The sequence below is a fragment of the Cavia porcellus genome, unplaced genomic scaffold, assembly GCF_034190915.1.
Source record: "Cavia porcellus strain 051 isolate PalLab524CR breed Dunkin Hartley unplaced genomic scaffold, mCavPor4.1 scaffold_19, whole genome shotgun sequence".
In the NCBI taxonomy this organism is placed as follows: Eukaryota; Metazoa; Chordata; class Mammalia; order Rodentia; family Caviidae; genus Cavia; species Cavia porcellus.
This window is the reverse complement of record NW_026947502.1, coordinates 22,514,409-22,534,804: the sequence shown is the minus strand read 5'-3', so window position 1 is coordinate 22,534,804 and position 20,396 is coordinate 22,514,409. Positions and strand designations below refer to the sequence as shown.

Sequence of the window (20,396 nt, the reverse complement as noted above, 5' to 3'; positions counted from 1 at the left end):
AAAGGAGGGGGCCTCTGGAGGCTTGGCGGCCCCCGAGTGCCTCGTTGGATGTGAATGAAATGAAGCCGACCCTGTCCAGACTTTTACAACATAATTGACTGCAAACCCAGACGTCCCTGGGGCGGCTGCTGGAAGCCAGGGAGGGAATAAACAGGCAGAAGGAGGAGACTCCAGAGATGTCCGCTCCTTCCTCTCCCTACCCTAACAATCCGATGCACTTCACGGTGATGGCGATGGGCCCCTGATGAGAATCACACCCCAGACACACGCTGAGACTCACGGGTATGGCACCATGGGAGAACCATGCTTCCAGTGCTGGAGCTGTGCTCACAGACACCACGTGACAAATGGAGAGACTGAACACGGAAGAGACGTCACATGGATTGTTCAGGATCACAGGGAGTAAAGAGGGAGGACTGGCCTGCAACTTAGGTCTTCATTTGTCAACGAGGTAACCTCTTTAGACATTGAATGAGCTTTCCTGTCTCCTGGTCTACACATCCATTCAGAACCCTGAAATGTCTCAAATGGTGACAGAGTATAAAGCATTTCCACATTCTTCAGGGGCCTACATAGCAGCTTACGGTAACACAAGGAATAGATATTTGCATTTTGTGGAACAGCTTTGTGCCCAGGTAAAGAGCTATATATTTTGCCCTCCTTTGAGGATGGTAGTCTCCTACAAGATGTAAGGAAGGTGACTGACTTGACAAGTAGGGAACCTGTCATTCTTCCCATAGTCTTACTTTCCTAGGTAACATGTGTATGTAATGGCAAGTGCTCTAGCATTTGTTTTGTGAACATGAGGTGATTACTGAAGGCAGAAACCTGCAGGATAATAGCTAATATACACAAAAAAAGTCTAGATCCCAGGTGACCTAGGAGTCTTTACTGAATATACCCATGAATTTCTTACCTCAAGGCTTTGTATAGGTCCTAAGGAAATAGTGTATATTTTGTTTAAACCTCCATTATTTCTAATATGTTACCAGCAATTGAAACTAATCTGACTTCATACAAGTATCTAATACTTTCACAGGTATGGTGCTAGGTACTTTATATAACTTATCTCATTTTAAATTCTTACAGTCTGTGTAGAAATTATTTTACAAAGAGGTGACTACACTCAGAGGGACCCCATAGTTACGGAAGGATTTGAACTTAGGACTACCAGATTCCCCTACCAGTTTCCACAGAGTACTAGTGAAGGGAAGAGGCCAGAATATTTAGCAAAGAGGATGCCTCAGTGCACTGAGAAGGTGTGAAGGTGATGAGCCATTGGAATCTGTGAAAGCCTGACTGGAAGAATCCTGGACAAACTCATGGGCGTGGGGAAGAACACTCCAAAAGCCAAAGAGGGAAGGATGCAAGCTAATGCTGTCACAGCCCCTGGGGACCTCACTCCCAAGTCAGTCACCATTTTCAAAGCAAAACACAAGCTGGGCGTCCAAAGGATCACTTCTCCTATGAATAGAAATGTGGCCGTGTGGCATTTCTTCATTTGGGACAAGCACGGAAGGCTTCCAAGTTTCCCCAATCTGAGTGTTTAAGAGTTCTAGTGAAGGGCTTCTTTAACATCTTGTTAGCCAAATGAAGGCTGTAGCAACAATGCAAGCAGGATTTTCAGGGCTCCTGGAGGCCTGCTGCTGACTCCCACCGTGTACACTCACTCCCCGCCTCTTTGCTCCTCTCTCCTCTCCTCCTCCTATTCCCTTTGCTTCTCCTCCCAGGTCTCCTGGGCCCCACAGTGCACCTGTCCCTTAGCCTGCCCACTGCTGCCAGTGCTCCATGTGCAGCAGTCACTGCCCTCCTGTCGTCCCTGTTTTATGCACAAGGCACAGACAGCTGCAAGCGAGCCGCTCAGTGAAGTGTGCGCCCAGTGGAGGAGCTGTGACCCAGCCCAGAGCCCGTCCTCCTCACGTCTCAGCTGGGTCAGGACTGTGACCCAGGGGCCTTGTCCAGCTGGAACTGTGCAGCATCTGAGAGGCTCTCAGAACACTCCTGCAGGCTGGCCCTCCACCTGCTGGATCGGCCCCCGTGCACAGGGGCCGTGGGTTTGTTGGCTTTTAACAGCCCCTGGGAAAATACACACGGCCCAGAGAAAATACACACATAGGAAACAAGGCCCTATCTTCAGTTACCTGGAAAGAGCCAACAGGCAAATCACATATACAACCATAGTAGAACTACATGGATTATGTAAGTGCATAAATGTGCTCTCATGGAAAAGACCAACATGTAAATCATATATATAATCATGACCATCAGTATTGATACCTGAGGATGCCAAGATTATAGAAAGACAAAATGCCAGCAAACACAGAATAGCCCGAATGCTATTACTTAGAGCTCATGAGACCTCTGACCTCTGGCCTGGTGACACCAACTATTAAAAAAGTAGTGACAGCCTTTAGTCATCAGTTGTTGATAACAGGGTTTTTATCTCCAAATTATCATGTTCCTGGGAATATGATCCTATGATACCACTGATTGGAGTTTGCTTTTTTTGTTTCAGACAGGGTCTTCTTATGTAGTTCAGTGGGCCTTTGAACTTACTCCGTAGCCCAGGATGGCCTCAAATCTCCATGATCCTCTTGCTATGGCCTCCCAAGTGCTGGAATTATAAGTGTGTGCTGCCACGCCTTGCCCTAGAGTTAACTGTTGAAATGTGAAATTTCTATAAAAATGTCCAATCCTTTTAATAATTAAATGTAATAAATTCATTGAAAGATGAGCCTAGAGTTCAGGTCTCTTATGTAATCCAATCGAAACTATCTAATTATGAGGGGACCATTCCTGAGGGGTGGCACCTTGGCTGTGGGGATGTGAGACCCTGCAGAGTCCAGCAGGCATGCGTGGCTTTTCGTGGGTGCTTGCCCCCCAGTTAGAGCACGCAGGAGCTTTAATTTAGCCACAATGTTCTCTTATTCTGAATTAAATTACCCGTCTAGCAATATTTAAATTAACCTTGAGGCTTCCTGGAGAACATAAAAGTTATTTTGAATTATTTTCACTGCCAGGATCAGCACAATTCCCTTCCCAGCCGGCTCAGTAGGAATTCAGCGATAGAGAAACCAATTTTTAAATTAATACAATTTTGTGTTTGTAAGGAAGCCATTATTTTTAATTATCGGGCATTCTCCTCAGCCTGGCTTCCCCAGTTAATAAAACTCAGCTCTTTAGCATGGTTTTTATTTTTGCAGAGGGCAGACTTTGGGAAGCAGTTTTCCCTGAGGAATTTCCCCCCAGAATGTTTTGATCTCACGAGCACACGCCTGTCACAAGGAGGCTCATAAAAAACCCAGAGAAAAGGAAACGCTGTCGTCAAAATGGCCCTGCTGGGCCTATAACTGGTGACTCTAACTTAGCTCTAGGGGCAGTGTCGGGAGCTGGTGATTTGAGAAACATCAAGACGGAAATTACACAGGGCTGGATCCCCTCCAGGAAATGGAATTGTAGCGCAGCAGGAGAGGTTTTGGTTAGACGCACAGAAGAACCCTTTGCCCGTCGGCTTCGTGTGTGGGAAATCCAAACAAGATGCGGGAGGGAGGTCGTGAGATTCTCTGCCGTCTGCAGGCAGAAGTGCCCGCCTTGGAGAGTGAGCTCCTCACCTACCCCGAGGAAAGTCTGCCTGGCTGACATCTTCATTTCCTCTCTGGGCCATCCTCTGGGACTGGAAAGTGGTTCTCCCCACCCCCATTCCATAAAACTCAACGCGGCACTGGGATCGGCGCGCTCGTGCAGACAAAACAACTTGCCATAAATTTAATATTAGCTTAAATAATGCATCATTAGGAGGGTAAGCTCTGCAAACACATTAAATAATGTATTCCTCCAGCACACATTATTTTTGGAATGGCTCGCTGTTTTGGAGAGTGGAAAGGTGGGGAGACCTGAATTTGAGTTGTGCTGGTGACACCGATTAGCTGTGGCGTTCCAAAGCCACTCTGTCATTGTTCGCCCCTTGGTTTTGCCACATGTGATGGCTTTCGGCAGTGCCTGGCGGACAGGGACTTTAATTTTCTTGGAGTCCCTACAGTTCTGGGAGGCAATGATCAGACAGGATAAAGACAGACGAGCCCAAGGCTAAAAACATGGGGCAGCATTTAGCATAAACACGTGGGTAGGGGGGTGGGAGGGGAGAATCACGGAAAACGACGGGAGCACGGAGCCATCACTGGGACAATCAGGAAGCGCTGCCTTGCGGGGGGACCCTGGGTGAGCCGCGCTTCAACAGGGGAGGGGCTTTGAATGCATGCTCCTCGCCGTTCACCAGGGGGCGCTCTGCTGAGCGCTTCAGTGTTTGTAAGACTACCAGGGCCAAGAAGGGCTGCTGGTTGGGCCTCTGTAGTCAACTCCACCACCCAGGTTTTCCCTGTGTTCCTAGTTCAAGCAACAGTCTCCTCTGCCTCAAGGCCTTTGCATGCAAGGCTTTTGTTTTACCCTTTAGGTGGACAGTTTCCCCCTCCTCTTCTGCCTCCTCTTGGCTTAGTTTTAGCTCTAATGTCATTCTCTCAGTGGTCTTCACCTAAACCATACACTGTATTCCCTGTTATCTGCCCCTGTAGTTTTCTCCTTAGCACACACCACAACTTCTTTATATTATCTGAACACTCACCACCTTATTATCTGTTTCCCTTTGCTAAGGCCTCATAAGGCATATCCACTTTCCCAGTACCCCATCCAAAACACAGAGCTGTTCACAAGTGATGCTTGCTTAGGGAATATGCTGTCGAATGTTTCTGCAGAAGCTTGGCCTTCTAATTAGGTATTATTTAAGTGAATATTAAGTTCGCTGTAAGTTTCTCTGGCTATGAGTTTTGCTCATAATGTACCACTGAGCCGTGAATCTGCCATGTTCACAAATGCCCACTCAGGACAGCAGGTGCTTGACAAACAAAATATCACTCAAGTACAACAAATGCATTATGGTGGGGAGGACAAAGCTCAGGCTTTCCTGATGACCCGTGCATGCAGGTGGGCCCCATACAGAATCGAGTTTACAGGTGTGTGTCTGTGTGTACACATGCATACTCTGCTCCTGTGGCACTGTGTTCTGCCACATAAGTAAAAGTCATGCATGCCAATGTGTAATTACAATGTAAATGTATTATTATTATTTTAGACAGGGTCTCACTGTGCAGCCCAGGCTAGTGTCAAACTCAAGGCAATCCTCCTGCTTCAGCCTCCTTAGTGCTGGCATTACAGGCATGCACTACCATGCCCTGAACATGTCATATTAATTATATGGAAACCGAAACAAAATTACTAACTTCTTCTTGCAACACTAATAACGCTAATATCAATATCATGATGGAAGATTATCTTGGAAGCAATTTTTCTTTTGTTCTGCTACCTACACATGTAGCTGTTTCTTGCTTTTGCAATCTTCTGTGTAAATTATAGTCAGGGAGAAATATCTCAGAGGGTGGTTATATGCCTTTGCTTAGAGACAGAAGCAGCCACAGAACTAATTTTAGGAGAGAGCAGAAGTGTAGGTCTTAATCGAAGGGATCAGGTTCAGTTCCTTCTTCCAAAGGCCTAGGAAAACATCTGGCTGGGTGACAAGAGTGGGGGGCAGTGGTCTTGTAGAGGTGCCTCAGGGCAGGAGCTGGCCTCTGGTTAAGGCTTCAGAAGAGCTTAGGCTACCATATATCTAGCATGTGTGTATTATTAACTCTTTTAACATTTCCTTTTTCTTTGTAGTGCTTCCTTTTTCCAAGCCTTCCCCTGTCTAGATGACTTACTGAGATGTCTATTATGCAGTACAGACAAGGATATGTGACTGGGGCCTGTCTGGTCACAGGTCTCCCATCTTCCTGACTGATGATTGGCTCAAAGATATGAACTCCATCTCAGCCAGGCCAATCACAGTTCATAGAATCTTACAGAAACATCTCCTGTGGGGCGTTCTCTGTTCCGTTCCTCTCTGTTTACTAAGCCAGGATGATGGAAGCCAGAAGTCATCTTTGGCCAAGTCCACGTGTCCTCGAATTGTGAAGAGGGCACCAGGCAATTACAGGACACAGTCAAGCCCAGTGCCAAGACAGACACTGTTGGGGTGGGTAGGAGTGGACTGTGAGGGAGGCAGGGGGTAGGGAGAGAGGAAGGGAGGGAGGGAGAAGAGAAGAGATTTCAAGTTGAAGACATCTTGGGATCTTTAAGGCCAGCCCCATCTCGTGACATGTTAGGTGAGACCATGCATGTCACTTTTCATGAAGCTAATTTGAGCAAGTTTCTTGGGTTTTGTAGTGAAGACACCAGACGGAGTGCCATGGGTCTGTGAACTTGGACCTGTTGGGATGACGACTAGTTTCCAAGCTAAACACTTTCAAGGAGTCAAAGGAGAGCGTATTCTATTTATCTTCCTTTATCACCTGTGTCTGGGTATCTACCATGTGGCACTTGGCACCAGGGCTATGATACTTACAGATGCTGTGATGCAGCTGACCCTCGTATTGCTGAGAGGGCAGAGGGGACATAAGGAGGTCTGCAGGCCCATGAGGGAGGAAGGCAGGGGCAGGGACAGCTCTCAAATGGCAACTCTTTGGGAGGGGTAATGAAGACCTTCCCTACTGTGAATTTGGGCAGGGATGAGGGGACTGAAAACTGGCTAAAACATTATATAAGTTTTGGTGGAAGTCTGAGGTCCATCCATTATTTTAAAACTTCCCAGTCCACAAGAAGGAGAGGCTGGCACTTTCTTCTGCTGAGAGGAGTCTCTGACTGTCAGTCTATGGCAAGCCACGGACGGCACCAGCATGTTCCTGGCACGGTTCTATCATGATGGTTCCGCTGGGAATTTTTATTTTCTCTCCACTCTAAGCATGCTTGGAGGCTTGAATCTCATGGCCCTCACATGGACAGACTTCCAGAAGCTGGCCAGTCCCTGGGAAAATCAGGCCATTTGCATGAGATCACCAGTTACTATGCCACCCCAAACTCTCTGGTATCCATGGAGAAAAATGCATACAGTCCCGCTATTACCCAGGGCTGGCTAAATAGCTGTGTTTTCAACTTCATTCAGCTTCTTCCCAGTGCAAAAGGTAAGGCCAGAGCCACCGCAGCCTTATGTCTGTGTCGGTGCCAGCTTCCCGTGTCACTCCTCCTTACGGCCCACAGAGTCTGGGTGGCCATCCACCTCCTCAGTCTACAGGAAGGGGAAGACCCCTTAAAAGCTCTACACGACACAGAAACCCTACCATCTGCCAAGTCCTGTTCACTGTATCGCTAAATCCCTCTCAGATCTCTCCCCCTTCTTTCTCTCTTCCCTGCTAGTGAGTTAGCTCTTGTTTGGCTGAGTGCACAGCCTCCATGCTGTCGCTCTGCTCCTCTCCTGCCTCTTCATCTGGCTCCCCCCACCCCAGAGCAAGCTGCAGAGACCTTTCTAATGCAGCACATCCCAGCATGCCACTCTACTGGTCACACCTGGGCACACTGCCCCACTGTCCTCAGGATAAATGCCAGCCTCGCATGCTGTCCTGTCCACGTGCTTTCCCAGCCAACCAGCTCCTGTTCTGCACCTCACCAGTACACGTGCACCTTCTTTCTGGCCTCATGAGTGACTGAGTGCTTTCTGAAATGCCACTCCATTGCTGGTCTCTTGGCCTTTTCAAAGATGATGGTCTCTGCCAAGTCACTTCTTTGTTTGGTCTTTGCCTGGCTACTATTTCTGCCGTTATTCAGAAAGGATTCTGATTTTGCAAAACCATTCCGGTCCCTTATGAAGCAAGAGTGTGGCAGCAGAAACTCTGCTACGAGCTCAGAGAATTTCCTCTCACCTTCTTGTTAGGTACTCAGAGAAGACAGTGGTCGAGCTTCCTTGCGGTGAAGCGGTCAGCCAACTCTGTTTTCGCCAGTGCAGGTGCAAGGGATGCATGTCCTGAGCAGGCCTGTTCATCAAGCCCTCTGCAAACATGCAATCTCTCTTCCCTAGCACAGTAACTGAGGCGGCTGCCTGCTTAAGATGGCAGGATCACAAGACAGAGCACCTGCAGCAAGCCACTGTTAAGAAGAGCAGCCTGCCTGCCTCATTTGGACTGTGATGTGTGATGCTCCTGGGATTTCTGGGTCTATTTGTTACCTGGCTATAGCCCATCTTTTATTGACTGGTACAATGAAGCATCCTTTTCCTTGGCTTAAATCATACCATTTGCATTCTCTTCTCTTCCTCCTCATTTTTTGCAGCTGAACTAATTACCTACATACCCATCCCTGCTTGTTTTATATTTTGAGACTGCTTAGGCTGGCCTCAAACTTGTGATCCTCTCAAGTAGCTGGGACTGCAAGCATACACCACCATATCCAGCTACAATGTCTTCTGTAAACTCCTTGGTTACGAGGGCCTCATCTTTCGCCTTCTCTCTGTAGTTTGTTCATTCCATGGTGCTACAGACAGATAGTAAATATCTTTTGAATGAATGAAAAAATGTCATGGCCCCATTTGACAGTGCAGCAGCGGTGGAAAGAAATGTCTAGACCGAGACAAGGGGAGAAGCATGTGCACTATCACTGGCTGAGAGAACACCCTCGATTTATGTGTGCCAACAGAGCCTTGTCATCAGGGACTGCAAACTCCGGGCCATTATGAAGCACTACAGAAAAGGCCACTCCTAGGCTTCCCAAATCCATAGACATTCAAAACTTCCCTTCCACCTTCTTCCAAATGCTCCCCGGCAATTTCTAGGAGTTGCTTTTATTTCATTCACTAAACAGTTTATGAACTGAATTAAAATAAATGAGATGCAAATAAATTCCAGGCTTTCTCCCTCATTTTCAAATTACATTTTCAGTCCACTCAACCTGTTATAATCTCATAGTGATTTTCATTTAAGAGAGCTAAATGGATATGTGATTATTGTTACAGGAACTAACACCAGACAATTAAATGTTGAGGTGTTGATAGATAAAGCTGTGTTTTGATTTGCATAAACATGATGCTAGCAAATCTAACCCTGGCAGAAATTCAGTTATAAGACTTGCGTGCCTAACTTCTGCTAATTACCACAAGTACCATTATTAAGAATTTTAATATTCAGAGTTGGGATTATAGCCATTTTATTTCAGGGCCACATTTATCTTTATTTTGAAAACTTAGTCAAAATGCATAACTGATTTATCAGAGAAAAGGCGCTATTGCTACTTATAATCAACTTCTACAGTGCAGCGTATCAAAAATCAATTACACAGACCCGAAATCCAGTCATTAAGGATTTAGCTACTAATCTCATTCCATTTTTGTCTCAGGAAGATACTGCTGCTTTCAACTTCGCAGATACCAGACGAGGAAGAAAAACACGGGAGACGGCAGATAACCTAATGTGGAGAATCATACTCCAGCCAGACAAAGGCAGAATCTTAACAAGGAGTGGCCAGGCTTTGCAGGGAGGTCACCTGGGCTGATTGTGTTTCCATCTAGTAACACACTGTAAAAGTTAGGGGCCGGGTTTTGCTGATGCTGAATCTGCCTCTCTCAGGGATCCCAAAGCATGCATCAAACTGCCGGGTTCCAAGGTTTACTGTCCTTCTAGTGCTCATCTTCATCTGCGATTGTTTAATAGCTTGTCACCTGCCCTTCTCTTTTATCTGCCTGCACCCTGGATGAGGGCTGCAGGAGGCTGAGGACTTTGCTGTCTGCATCCTGTATCGTAAACACATGGCTCAGGGGAGGTGTACAGTAAACACGTGTTGGATTTGACTACAACTGGGAAACCTAAGATTCTTTTCCTGACCCTCGGGAAAGGCTCAGCCAGTTAGTAGGACCAAGTTCTCATGGGTGACAGACACACGGGATAGCAGCACCGTCTACTAGAGCTGAGATGATCTGTTTGACAGAGAATCAAAATGGGAAGTTGTGTGGGGCCGTGGCTAAGGTAACTGGTGGGCAAACCAGGTAGAAAGATGCAGATGGGGCCAAGTTCCGACTTGGACAGTTTTCTAGCTATTGCAGCCTTAGATGTTTAGCTTTTCATGAACTTGTTTCTTCATCTGAGAAATGAAGGTGATAATAACTACCTCAATGGGGCTGCTGAAAAGGTTAAAATTAGATAATACAAGCAAAGCATTTAACATAATGCCCGTAACATAGAAGGTCTCAATGCATGCTATATATTAGTTTTTAGAAGATGTGATTTGGAGCACACTGTTTAGTGTGCAGAAATTAGTTCAGTTGTTAATTCCTTTCTGGGTGCCTTCCCTGACCGCTGCAGGCTGGGGGATGTCTTTTCCCTTGTGCCCTCATGACTGCATCAGACTCTGGAGGAACGTTTGTCTTTTCACTTTACCTTGTGACCATTCTGTGTCTCTGTGTTGTATCATATGGTCTTGAGTGCAGAGAACTCACTTTACAATTTTATTCTTCCAGTACTTAGTAAATTACCCAGCCCATAGCAGATACTAGCACCAATCCATTTGTTGAGCTGGCCAGACAGGGAGAATTGAGGGACAAATGGCAAATGTGAAGGACGACCAAAGAGTTCTCCAGTTATAGCACAGTGTGGCCCCCTCCCCCCAGCAGGAAATGGCTGCCCTTAGCAGTCCTAGGAAATGCAGAACATTCACCCCAAGGTACATGACCCAAAGGCATATGGTCTCTACCTTCTGAGGCAAGAGCTTGCTTTTGCCAGGGAAGAAAGGACAAATGGAGGTTTGGAATCTGGGAAATTCTTCTTTGCACTGTGAGGAAGGGGTGTGATCTCTTTCACTTCGTGGTAACAAGTTAAGGGGAACCACTTACCCGGAGCTTCCTGCCAAAGATGGTTACTTTGCCTTTAATCTGCTCCTTCCTTAGGCGCCACTCGATGGAGTTCAGCCCATTCTCCATGGGTAGGGAGATGTTGCAGCGGCCAATGGTGGGGGTGATGGTGCCTGCGAGGACGTGGGGCTCACTGTGGAAGCTGACACCCATGCCGTTGGCGTACATCACCCTCAGGGTACCATTATTACAGAGCTGGTAGCTGTTCCGCACTTGATCTGGGAAACCGAGAGTGGGGGTGGGGAGAGGGAAAGAAATTATCCACTCGATTAGTCAGAAGAGAATAGAACCCTTATTTTTACAGGTTTCCATGGTACTTTGCAGCTGTCAATCGCAGGCTGCCTTCAATTAGCACGCATACAATGTGAAGGTTAGTAGCAGAGATGTTACTGATCCATGTGAAGAAAAACATTATTAATATGTGGCACTCCAGAAATAATTATGCCGTGATATGTTTCTTTTACTCACCGAAGACTATTAATAGTACATTTAAACATTTTAAAATGTCTATTGCCTACACAATTTGTGTCAATCAAATTCCTGAACTTTAACATATATATTTTAGCTTATATGAAAAAAAAAGTAAATGAAGGAAAATAACTTTAATTTTTTTCCCCCTTTTGCCTAACACCTCATCCAAGGTTGATGGTCTAGGCACAGGTCAATCTGCTGCAAAGCAAGTCCAGGCTTCTTCAACAAAATCAAGAGCAAAAGCCCCATACTTCCTGCTAGTGCATTGTTGCTAACTCAAGCACGGTGGGCTCCTGCCTGAAGGAGAACTCTGCGGAGACTCAAATAAGCAACCAGAGGTGCAGTGAGCCAGTGGGTGCTGATAATGTGCTGTTTGTCTTCTCGAATGGAATCTACACTAGTCAATCAGACTTCTGATCTTTTTCTTTATTGAAAAGTTTCAGGAAGGCAATGTGAGCCAGAGACTCCCTTTACAGACAGATACACTGCTCCCCCAAGTGCCAGGCAGTTGGGGGAGCAGTGTATTTGGGGAAGCAGTTTGTGGGGTGGTGAGCAAGGCTGTACCTGCCACTTTGTGACTCCGGCCTTCATATAGAAGGACAGAATCTACATCATTAATCATTTGGCAGAGCAGAAATAGAGCCATTGAAACGGGCTCTGTCTCAGGATAATAGTCCAGAAATGTCACCATTTATCTACTGAGAGGACACTTTTATCCTCTGACAACTGGCTAACCCACTGACATTATATCTTAATTAAAAGAAAAATTAATCTGCGCACTTCGCTTCCTTGCCTGGCCCTGTGCTTGTCTTGGACCATGTGGCATGTTTAATAGCAACAATAACCATCGGGTGGTCAGAACCCTTGGAGACCCTGGTCCTGCCAAGAAATTGCTCAAGATTTCAGATCCCAGGATAACCAACTCAACAAAGACATGTTTGAAAGAGAGACTCACAATGCAACAGCAACAAAAGAACCAAGCTGTCATTGTTTATGTCAGTGGCCCCCAAGCCTCATGCTTTTCCAATACGCATTTTGTGATTGGTTCATAGTCTAGCGCTTGGATTGAGGGTGTCAGTGCTATACTGGCCTAGGGATGGAGCCAGGGTGTAATGTAATGGCAGGAAGAAGGTATGTGTCTCTCTCTCTTGCCAGTTTCCACCTTGCTGTTCACAGCCACCATGATCTGCGGCCCCACCATGCCACCCTGCCTTGGAGCCAACTGAGTATGGACTGAAACCTCTAAACACTGTAAGAAATAAACCTTTCCTTTCCCAACTTGGTGCATCAGGTATTTTGCTTCAGAAATGAGTAAAAACTAGCTGAGACACAGCCAACTCAAATCAAACCAGAGCCCCCCAATCCAGTGCTGGCCTCAGGAGAATAAACAGCCCTTGAGGTGAAAAGTGTGTGTGTTCTGTTGGTGGATAGTGGTGCTGCTACATGGATGGGTAGGATATGTAGGAAAAGAAGATGAGGAATAAAAATGGGCTTGTTCAGGTATGTAGACATTTCCAGGTATCTGCATATTTGATTGGGTGTGGATTACATTGGAATCTGATTGAGATGTTTTAAAGAAATAAGATTAATTCATTCTGTCTGTCTGTCTGTCTCTGTCTTTCTGTCTTTCTCTGTCTCTCGGTCTCCCCTTAGTACCTGTGTGTATAGCATGCAATGTTTACATTCCTTATAGGAAGCTGGTACATGTACATAACTCATCTGAATTCCTTTGTTGTAGATTTGGGCTGCTGCAGGTGGATGTTTGGATGAGACAGAAAGTTGAGGAGAGCTCTAGGTGTCTGGAAGTCCTCGGACTAGGGAGTTCTCCCCTCTGGACTTGGCTGAGTGATGGGTCTGCGTAAGTTTGGGCAGAGAGGTGTTGGATTGGGGTTTACCTTGTACCACTGTGTAAGAGGCTTCTACCGAAGAGAGGTTGGTGATTACAGTGACGTCGTCATCCCGGTTGGAGTTCTCAATGTCAATGGTGATGGATTTCTCCATTTCCCTGTGGAGACTGGTGACCACCCCAGTGGGGCGTGTCACGTTAGTCAGACGACCCTCGTGGTCATAGCTGGGGGAAGAAACACACTGGTTGGAAGTACAGTCCGTAAAGACAAAGGTTCACCTGACATTCAGAATTATACAAGGTCCAGACCTAAGGGGCCAGAGAAAGACAGCAGAAGGTGGGGTGGCTGTGGTGTCCCACACTGCAGGCCCTTGTCCTAATCAGACCTCAGCCTGCCCTCTGCTGTAAGCAGCTTCATCCCAGCAAAAACATTTCCTGTGGACTCGGGCAGGGTGTCTTTAATTATGCTTTCCCAAGTTAAAGAGAACTGTTACTTATAAGCATTTTTTGCTCTTTAATTTGTGTTCCACAAAGCCACCAAATTAATCTTCCCAAAATATCAATTTTATCATATCACTTCTCTGCTAAGCAAACCACGCTCTCTACCCACTTACTGCTCTAGCAAGTCAAAATCTGGTATCTGAGACCATCTAAGCTCTGAGTCCTCTACAGGGGTACAACCTTGTTACCTCGCAGATCTCAGAAGCCAGCCTGGGCCAAATGCTTCCTCCTTGTCTTTCCTCAGTCACAGCATGCCAGGCTTCATGTAGCCCATTTCTTAGTTCTGTTGCCCCAAGCCAACCACAGCTCAGCTCCCCAAGAACCTTCCTGGATAGTTTCCCAGGGACTGCTGAGCTCAGCGTTCTTCTGCACCCAAGTACTGCTGAACTGTGGTCTTACCCTGCTGCCTGCATGGGGCCTGAAATTGGACCTTTTCTGCCTTAGGTTTATGTGTCATCTTTAGTCTTTTTCAAGATGCATGGAGTTTCTTTTTTGTTACCCACTTTCATAAGAAGCCTCGCTGTTCTAGTGGGTACAGCATTTCTCTACCCTGGAAAAACCATTCGTGCAAAAGCTGGGTCCTCCTCTCACCCCAGGAAAGGGAAGCAGACTCTGATATCTGCATGTGGGAGGCCTGGGAGCTCTCCCACATGAAGCTGGTGACAAGAGGAGGGATGAGGAAGAAGGTGGAGCCATGAAGACCTTTTGTTTGGAGGGTAAAAAGGGACAGATAGCTGGACTCTGGGTGCCTCTCTCTGGACTAGAGGTAGGGACAGAGTGACTAGGTGTGAGCGATGGAAGGATGTGGTTTCTGCATAGGATGTGGGCATGGACAGTTCTCAGGAGGGTCCCAATGAGGAGGGAGTGGACTGTCTGACCTTGGTACGGAGTGCCTAAGACTACAAAAACAGATACAGACGGTACTTGGAAACTAGTTTTTGAATAAAGCAATACAGTCCTGGCTCATACTTGCAATGATATGAGAAATTTTGCTCCAGGGGAGAATGGGGAACGCTCAAGCTCTGCAGATGGTTGAAGGCTGATAGTAGAACCATGTTGTTACATAGTCAGGTGGGCAAAGCTGGAGAAGGTGACAGTGGGGGGCCTCTGGGTGGGAAGCCCAGTGAGCTGGCATCCAGCCTCGTGTCTCTCTCCATTCACTTGCCCAGGGCACTGGGCAGTGGTGGTACAGGTAATGCCTTCCTCGGATGGCCCTGGTGTGTACCAAGGGATGGGGATGCAGGGGCTGAGTCAGAGGGGCTCCCTGATGCTTGTCACCCATAAAGAAGCTGCCGCTCAGATGGGTTTCCAGATGCTATTTATGATAGTGACAAATTAGAATAATCTACATGTTCACTGATGAAAGATTCATTAAACAACTGATGATCTATCCATAAAGTAGAAACCTAGGAAGCCATCAAAATTGATGACAGGAATTTTTATTTATTGGCACAGCAAAACAGACACATTGTTGAGTGGAAGAGTTGAGTATGAAGGGTGCTCCTGGAGAGTATATAAATATCTTACATAGAAGAATTTCTCTGAACACAGAAACATCTAAACATTATGGGTGGATTCTCTGTGCGGTTTTGACTGATCTTTGTTTTCTTCTTTGTGTGTTCCAATACGTTAGGGATTATTTGTCATCAATGTGACTTGCTTTCACGTTTCACTTACAGTAAGAAAGCGAGGCATCAGTAAGCGTTTGGGTTCTGGATGCCTAGTGCAGCGCTGGGTGACAGCACCCCCACCCCTGCTGCAGTTGGGACTGTGAGTTCATCTCTGGGGCACAAGCAAAGACTTGAATCCCAGCCAGTGACTTGCACAGTCCCCAGGCTGCTGTGCTTTCTTCCATCTGAGAGGAAGAGGAGGAACTAGAGCCTTCATTTAGGGATAACAGGGCACTGGGGCAGGGACCAGAATTGCAGGGACATGGGGAGAAGAGCATGTTCTCCTCCCCTTGCAGGAAGTTCCCACTGCCTATAGCTTTGCTTGTTTCCTCCATGGAGCATCTGCCGATTTGGGTCTCTATGCAGTTATGCATGCAGGAGCAAGAGCTGTGAGGGCCAAAGGCTACTTTAACTCCTTTCTTCAATATTCATAAAGAACCTATAATGTGCCAGGCCCTGGGCAGAGCCCTAGGGGAATGGCTGGGAACAGGATGGACAAAAATCCTTGCACTCATGTTAGCTAGATTCAGAAAACACAAGCCAAGGTTGCTCTTCTCCTATTTGGGAATTCAACAGACAAGCAGTTTCCAAGGGGGGCATTTCCCTGTCTGTTCCATTCCTGCCCAGCTCTCCTTAAAAGCCACTTCCTAGCACAAAAAAGAGGGAGAAAGATAGCTATCAAAGGGGCCACTCGAGGCTCATGAGAAACCTGCTTCTCCTAGAAAATAACTCTTGAGCTCTACCCCAGGGGTTCATCCCGCCTTCCTGAATCCGACTTTCCCTCCTTCCCCACTCTCTGGACTGGAAAAAGGAGTTGAACATCATTGAGATCTCTTTCCAGTTTCTCTCCTCTGGAGAGCCTATCCTTAGGGGTGCTGAGTCCTGCCCTCCTGGCGCCCCAGTTTGCTGAGACAGACTCTGCTCCTGCTGCAGCTGGAGGGCCAGCAGTACTGGTGACCGGGAGGGGTCAGCTTAAACTCAAAGTGAGATGGTGAGAAGACCTAATGTACAAACTGCATTCTTCAGTTCTGCTTTTCCAAAATAAGTTCTCAGCTGTCTGACTCCTGTATCTACTATGTGGTTGCTTGGAACCTGAGGGATGGATGGAGACTGAGGTGTGCTTAGTAATCAGCCTCAGGTCCTAGTAGCATCTATTAGCTGAACTTCCATATGCCAAGTGCTTTGTTAATATCTAAAACAGCAGTAGCTCAGTGAGGTGCCCTGGCACCCCTATATATAGCTTGAATTATTATTGCTCTTTTGCAAATGTGGAGACTGAAGCTCACAGAGATTGATTCACTTGTCCCAGGTCAATCAGCTTTGTGACAAAACTGACATTTAAGCCCTGTCACTAGGAGCTTTGTTGTATACCATCCTGTCTTTTGTGGAAGGCTGTGAAAATCTGTGTTCCCTCAGGATGTACCTTGACCAGGGTACTTCTCTGGGGGACCCAGGGCCTTTGCATTTTTGGAAATCTCATTCCCAAGGCTTAGGATTCCCGAAACTTTCTGGAACTCTCTGATCACAAAATGAGACGAGGATGAGTCATTACTGTTATTTTCTTCCACTCGTCTCTTTGCTCTAAGTCATTAATAGGCTTGCCTTGGTGGGAACATCTTCTTCCCAATTTAGGAAACATTCTCATGTGCTCTGAATTCTACCCACAGCCCTGTTTCAGGATGGTGCTGCCTCATGCAAAGAATGTTAGATGCAGACATCTAAATAAGAACCCTGCCTCACCACACATTCTCCTCTTGGACTGGGAAAGTTGATGTACTTCTCTGAGTCTTGGTTTCCTCATGCATAAAATAAAGACACTCAAATGTCCACTCTCAGGATCCCTGTGATCTTGAATCCAGGAACTTCTGTGTAGACAGAATGCGCCGCTACCCTTGTCACTTACAGGGCGATGTGCACCTTATTTTGTGTAACCACTGGGACACAGGATCCCCTTAGGGAAGCTCTCACTGAAGGTCAGCCTGTTTGGCTGTAACCTGATGGCCTCTGTGTGGTTTTCTTCACTATCCTGTTAACTCTTCTCTCTAGAGTTTTGGCTAAGGCTATGCAGTATGACCCTTGAGCTCAGAGCCCCAGCAGGAAGTAAAACTTGTATCTATTTTTAAACAGCCAGTTTACCAACCAAGCATAAAAAGTGCTACAGAATCAAAAGAAGTCATCTTTTTTTTTCCCCTTAGGAAGGCTAAGAAAACCTTATACATTTGAGCCTCAACAGTGAAGAACTGGAAATTGTTGAATGTCTCCATATTATGAAGAAAACTCCCAGCTTATTCAATGAAGAGAAAGATTATTTGGTTTTACTGTAACTCATAAGAAAAATTAAAACTGTATGAATCATACCTGTGTTTCCACTAAGCTGAGACTCTTGCTAGAAGCTGCCCGAACTCAGAGTTCAGCCCTGTGACTCACTACACGGCCACTGCTAACTACAGCTTCGAGACAGCCCTCGACTGGCCTGCCGGAGCAGCCTTTTATTTTACTGGTACGTTTTAGATACACATAACAACACTGACCATAGAGACCTGGTACCTGTTCATGATGTATCTTGCTGCTGCTTTCTTTTCCATTTCCCTCCCCTCCCTTCAACTACCAAATAATTTCTAGATGTACTGTGTCTTCAGGTGAACCTGCCACAAGGGAAAATGAGAAGCTAGAAAACACGTGGGTTAAAGTACAGCCTTAATCTACTTGGGGTGAGAGCTCCAGGTGGCACTCGGCTGGTGCCCTCAAGGGAAGAATTATTGGCTTGTGAAGTGTGATCAAGTCCCAGGGCCTCGAAGAACACTGAAGAGGCTTTGGATGACAGCTTTGTCCAGACATAAGCCAAGGCCAAAGAAAGCAATGTTACAATTCAGCAAGTCTCCAGCAGGTGGCAACAGCTGCCTTTTAAATTTTTGCAAATCCACTGACAAACAGAATGAGAACGGAACCTTCCTAGATTTAGTAGTCATGGACAATGAAATCTATTCTTTCTCTTGTTCTCTTTTCACTCTGTGACATATTCTCCCTAACTTACTGTAACATCCAGACAGAAAGCATGCAAAGACTCCCACATATGTAAGGGTTAACCCACTCCTTCATCAGCAAGGACAGCTGGATTCTTGTAAATTCCATTCCTATCTCAGACAGCCATTGGGAGGGTCAGGGCTTGGCAGCTTCTGCCAACCAGCATCTCATTGGTTAACACCTGAGCAGCAGGCAGCTTGACAAAGAGCTGCTTCAGGAGCCAGGGAAAACAGCTTTTTGGCAAAACAAATGGTAAGACACTATTAAGTATGAGATAATTGTTAAGGGAAATATGACCAGCTCTCACATCTTTTAATATACCTAGCACTTATCTGTATTGATCTTCTTCTGCTAAAGAGGAAATTCAGAGCTTATCTACCTGTCTGTGCAATCAAGTGTGTTGCTGGACCTATTGGCAAATTACAGGAGCCCCACTGGGATCTTGCCTTTTAGGCTCTAATTTCCGCACCCATGGCAAACATGAATAATCAGCCGAGTTAATCAGCACTTTATCTTCCAGGTGCTCTGCGTGTCCAATATCCTGAAATTTGAATGGCAAGCAAACAGGAATTCCCAGTGTAGGAGGGAGGATGTTCAATATCAGAGACCCCACAGAGCAAGTCATTTCAAGAGTTGGGGAGAGGGACATGGACATCTTGAGGCCCTGAGAAATTATTGAAGTTGAGAAGACAACATGACTAAGCAATTTTAAAGGCTACACGAACAGCCAATCCTGAGGCCAGCTAGGGCAGAGATGCTTTGCAATCCCACTTACTCATAGAAGGTTGTCCACCCCGTTTCGTCACTCTTAGTGGCCAGCAGCCCAGTGTTCCCATCGTAGGTCATGAGGCCAAGCTCCAAGTTCTGTGTGGACACGACCTTGAGGCCCCCATTGGTGCCCACGGTGAGGGTGATGATCTGATTGTCTGGCATGAGAAGGTGGCGGGGCATGCCGCTGCTGTCTCGTCGGATCTTCAGGGAATTGCCATTATTGTCAATCAACTCGGTGACATCGTTGTCAGCACTATATGTAAAATTGTATAAGTACTCCCCTGTCACCAGGCTCACAGTGTACTGGTGGATACCATCAGCGTTGAAAACATACAGCTCCTGCTCTCCAGGAGAGGCGGCCTCATACTGGTTGAAGGCATTAAGGACAGGTTTGTTTTTGCTGACTGCTCTGATCCGAATATTTCCAAGGTCTGCGATGTAGATCGTGCCATCCGGAGCTACGGCTAAGGATGATGGGGAGTTCAAGATGGCGTCAGTTGCATAGGCATCATCTCCTGAGTAGCAGATGCAACTGACATCATTTTTGCAGTCACAGTCCGAGGCTGCCCCGGCTAAGAGGCAGATCTCTCCGTTCGTCGTTACCTGGCGCAGACGGTTAATCTTTTTCTCGTCTGTCTCCGTGATATAGAGCACCCCTGTGTGAGAGATGGCAATGGCGCTGGCAGACTCCAGGGCTGAGTGGATGGCGAGCTTGCTGAGGGAGTAGTCAATGCCAGGAACCTGGCAGTGCATGGGGCGTCCCGCGATGATGCTGACTTGGTGGTTCTCAGTGATTCGAAGGATGACATTATTCTCTAGAACATACAGAGAATTATCCATGGGGTTCACAGCGAGGTCTGTTGGCCACTCCAGGCGAACCTGTGGATGACATGGTATCACCTTAAGGAATGGCCTCTGATCTACCTAGTGCTTAAAAGTGGGCACTTACATTGACTTTTATGTACCCAGCAAAAGAGACTTAGCCTTTAACACATTGCACTACAGGTGCTCATCGATGAACCAGTTTCTCATTGCCTTTACTGACTGGGAGATGAACATCTCCTGCTCTATCACATGCCCTGACTAGACCAGACCGCCAGTTCTTCCCATGATGCAGCTTTCCAATCCCAGATGCTTAACCAGGGTCAAAGCTGTCACATATGGCGTACAGCTTGTTCACTGCAAAAGGGATCAGTAGAATCCAGCCCATGAGCCTGAGAAGGCTATGCTCATTGAGATACAGCATCTTTATCTAAATCACAGAAAAGGACCATGTGGCTTTAAAGGTGACCATAACCTAAGGGCACACAAAGCACAGGCCGGCTAGCAAACCTCAGGTTGAGTATTTGCCCAGAAAACA

At 46.6% G+C, this 20,396-nt stretch overlaps 1 protein-coding gene across 13 annotated transcripts in view; it reads right to left on the bottom strand.

The window, feature by feature from the left end:
- Tenm2 (teneurin transmembrane protein 2) overlaps positions 1–20,396 on the bottom strand; it is a 1,173,780-nt gene that overhangs the window by 15,782 nt on the left and 1,137,602 nt on the right. For all 13 annotated transcript variants that reach the window (XM_063230744.1, XM_063230743.1, XM_063230746.1 and 10 more), the window contains 3 exons: positions 19,041–19,915; positions 13,120–13,295; positions 10,736–10,971 (listed from right to left, as the gene is read on the bottom strand). In XM_063230744.1, coding sequence (XP_063086814.1) covers positions 10,736–10,971; positions 13,120–13,295; positions 19,041–19,915 — 1,287 coding nt within the window. The remainder of the gene's footprint in view (positions 1–10,735; positions 10,972–13,119; positions 13,296–19,040; positions 19,916–20,396) is intronic.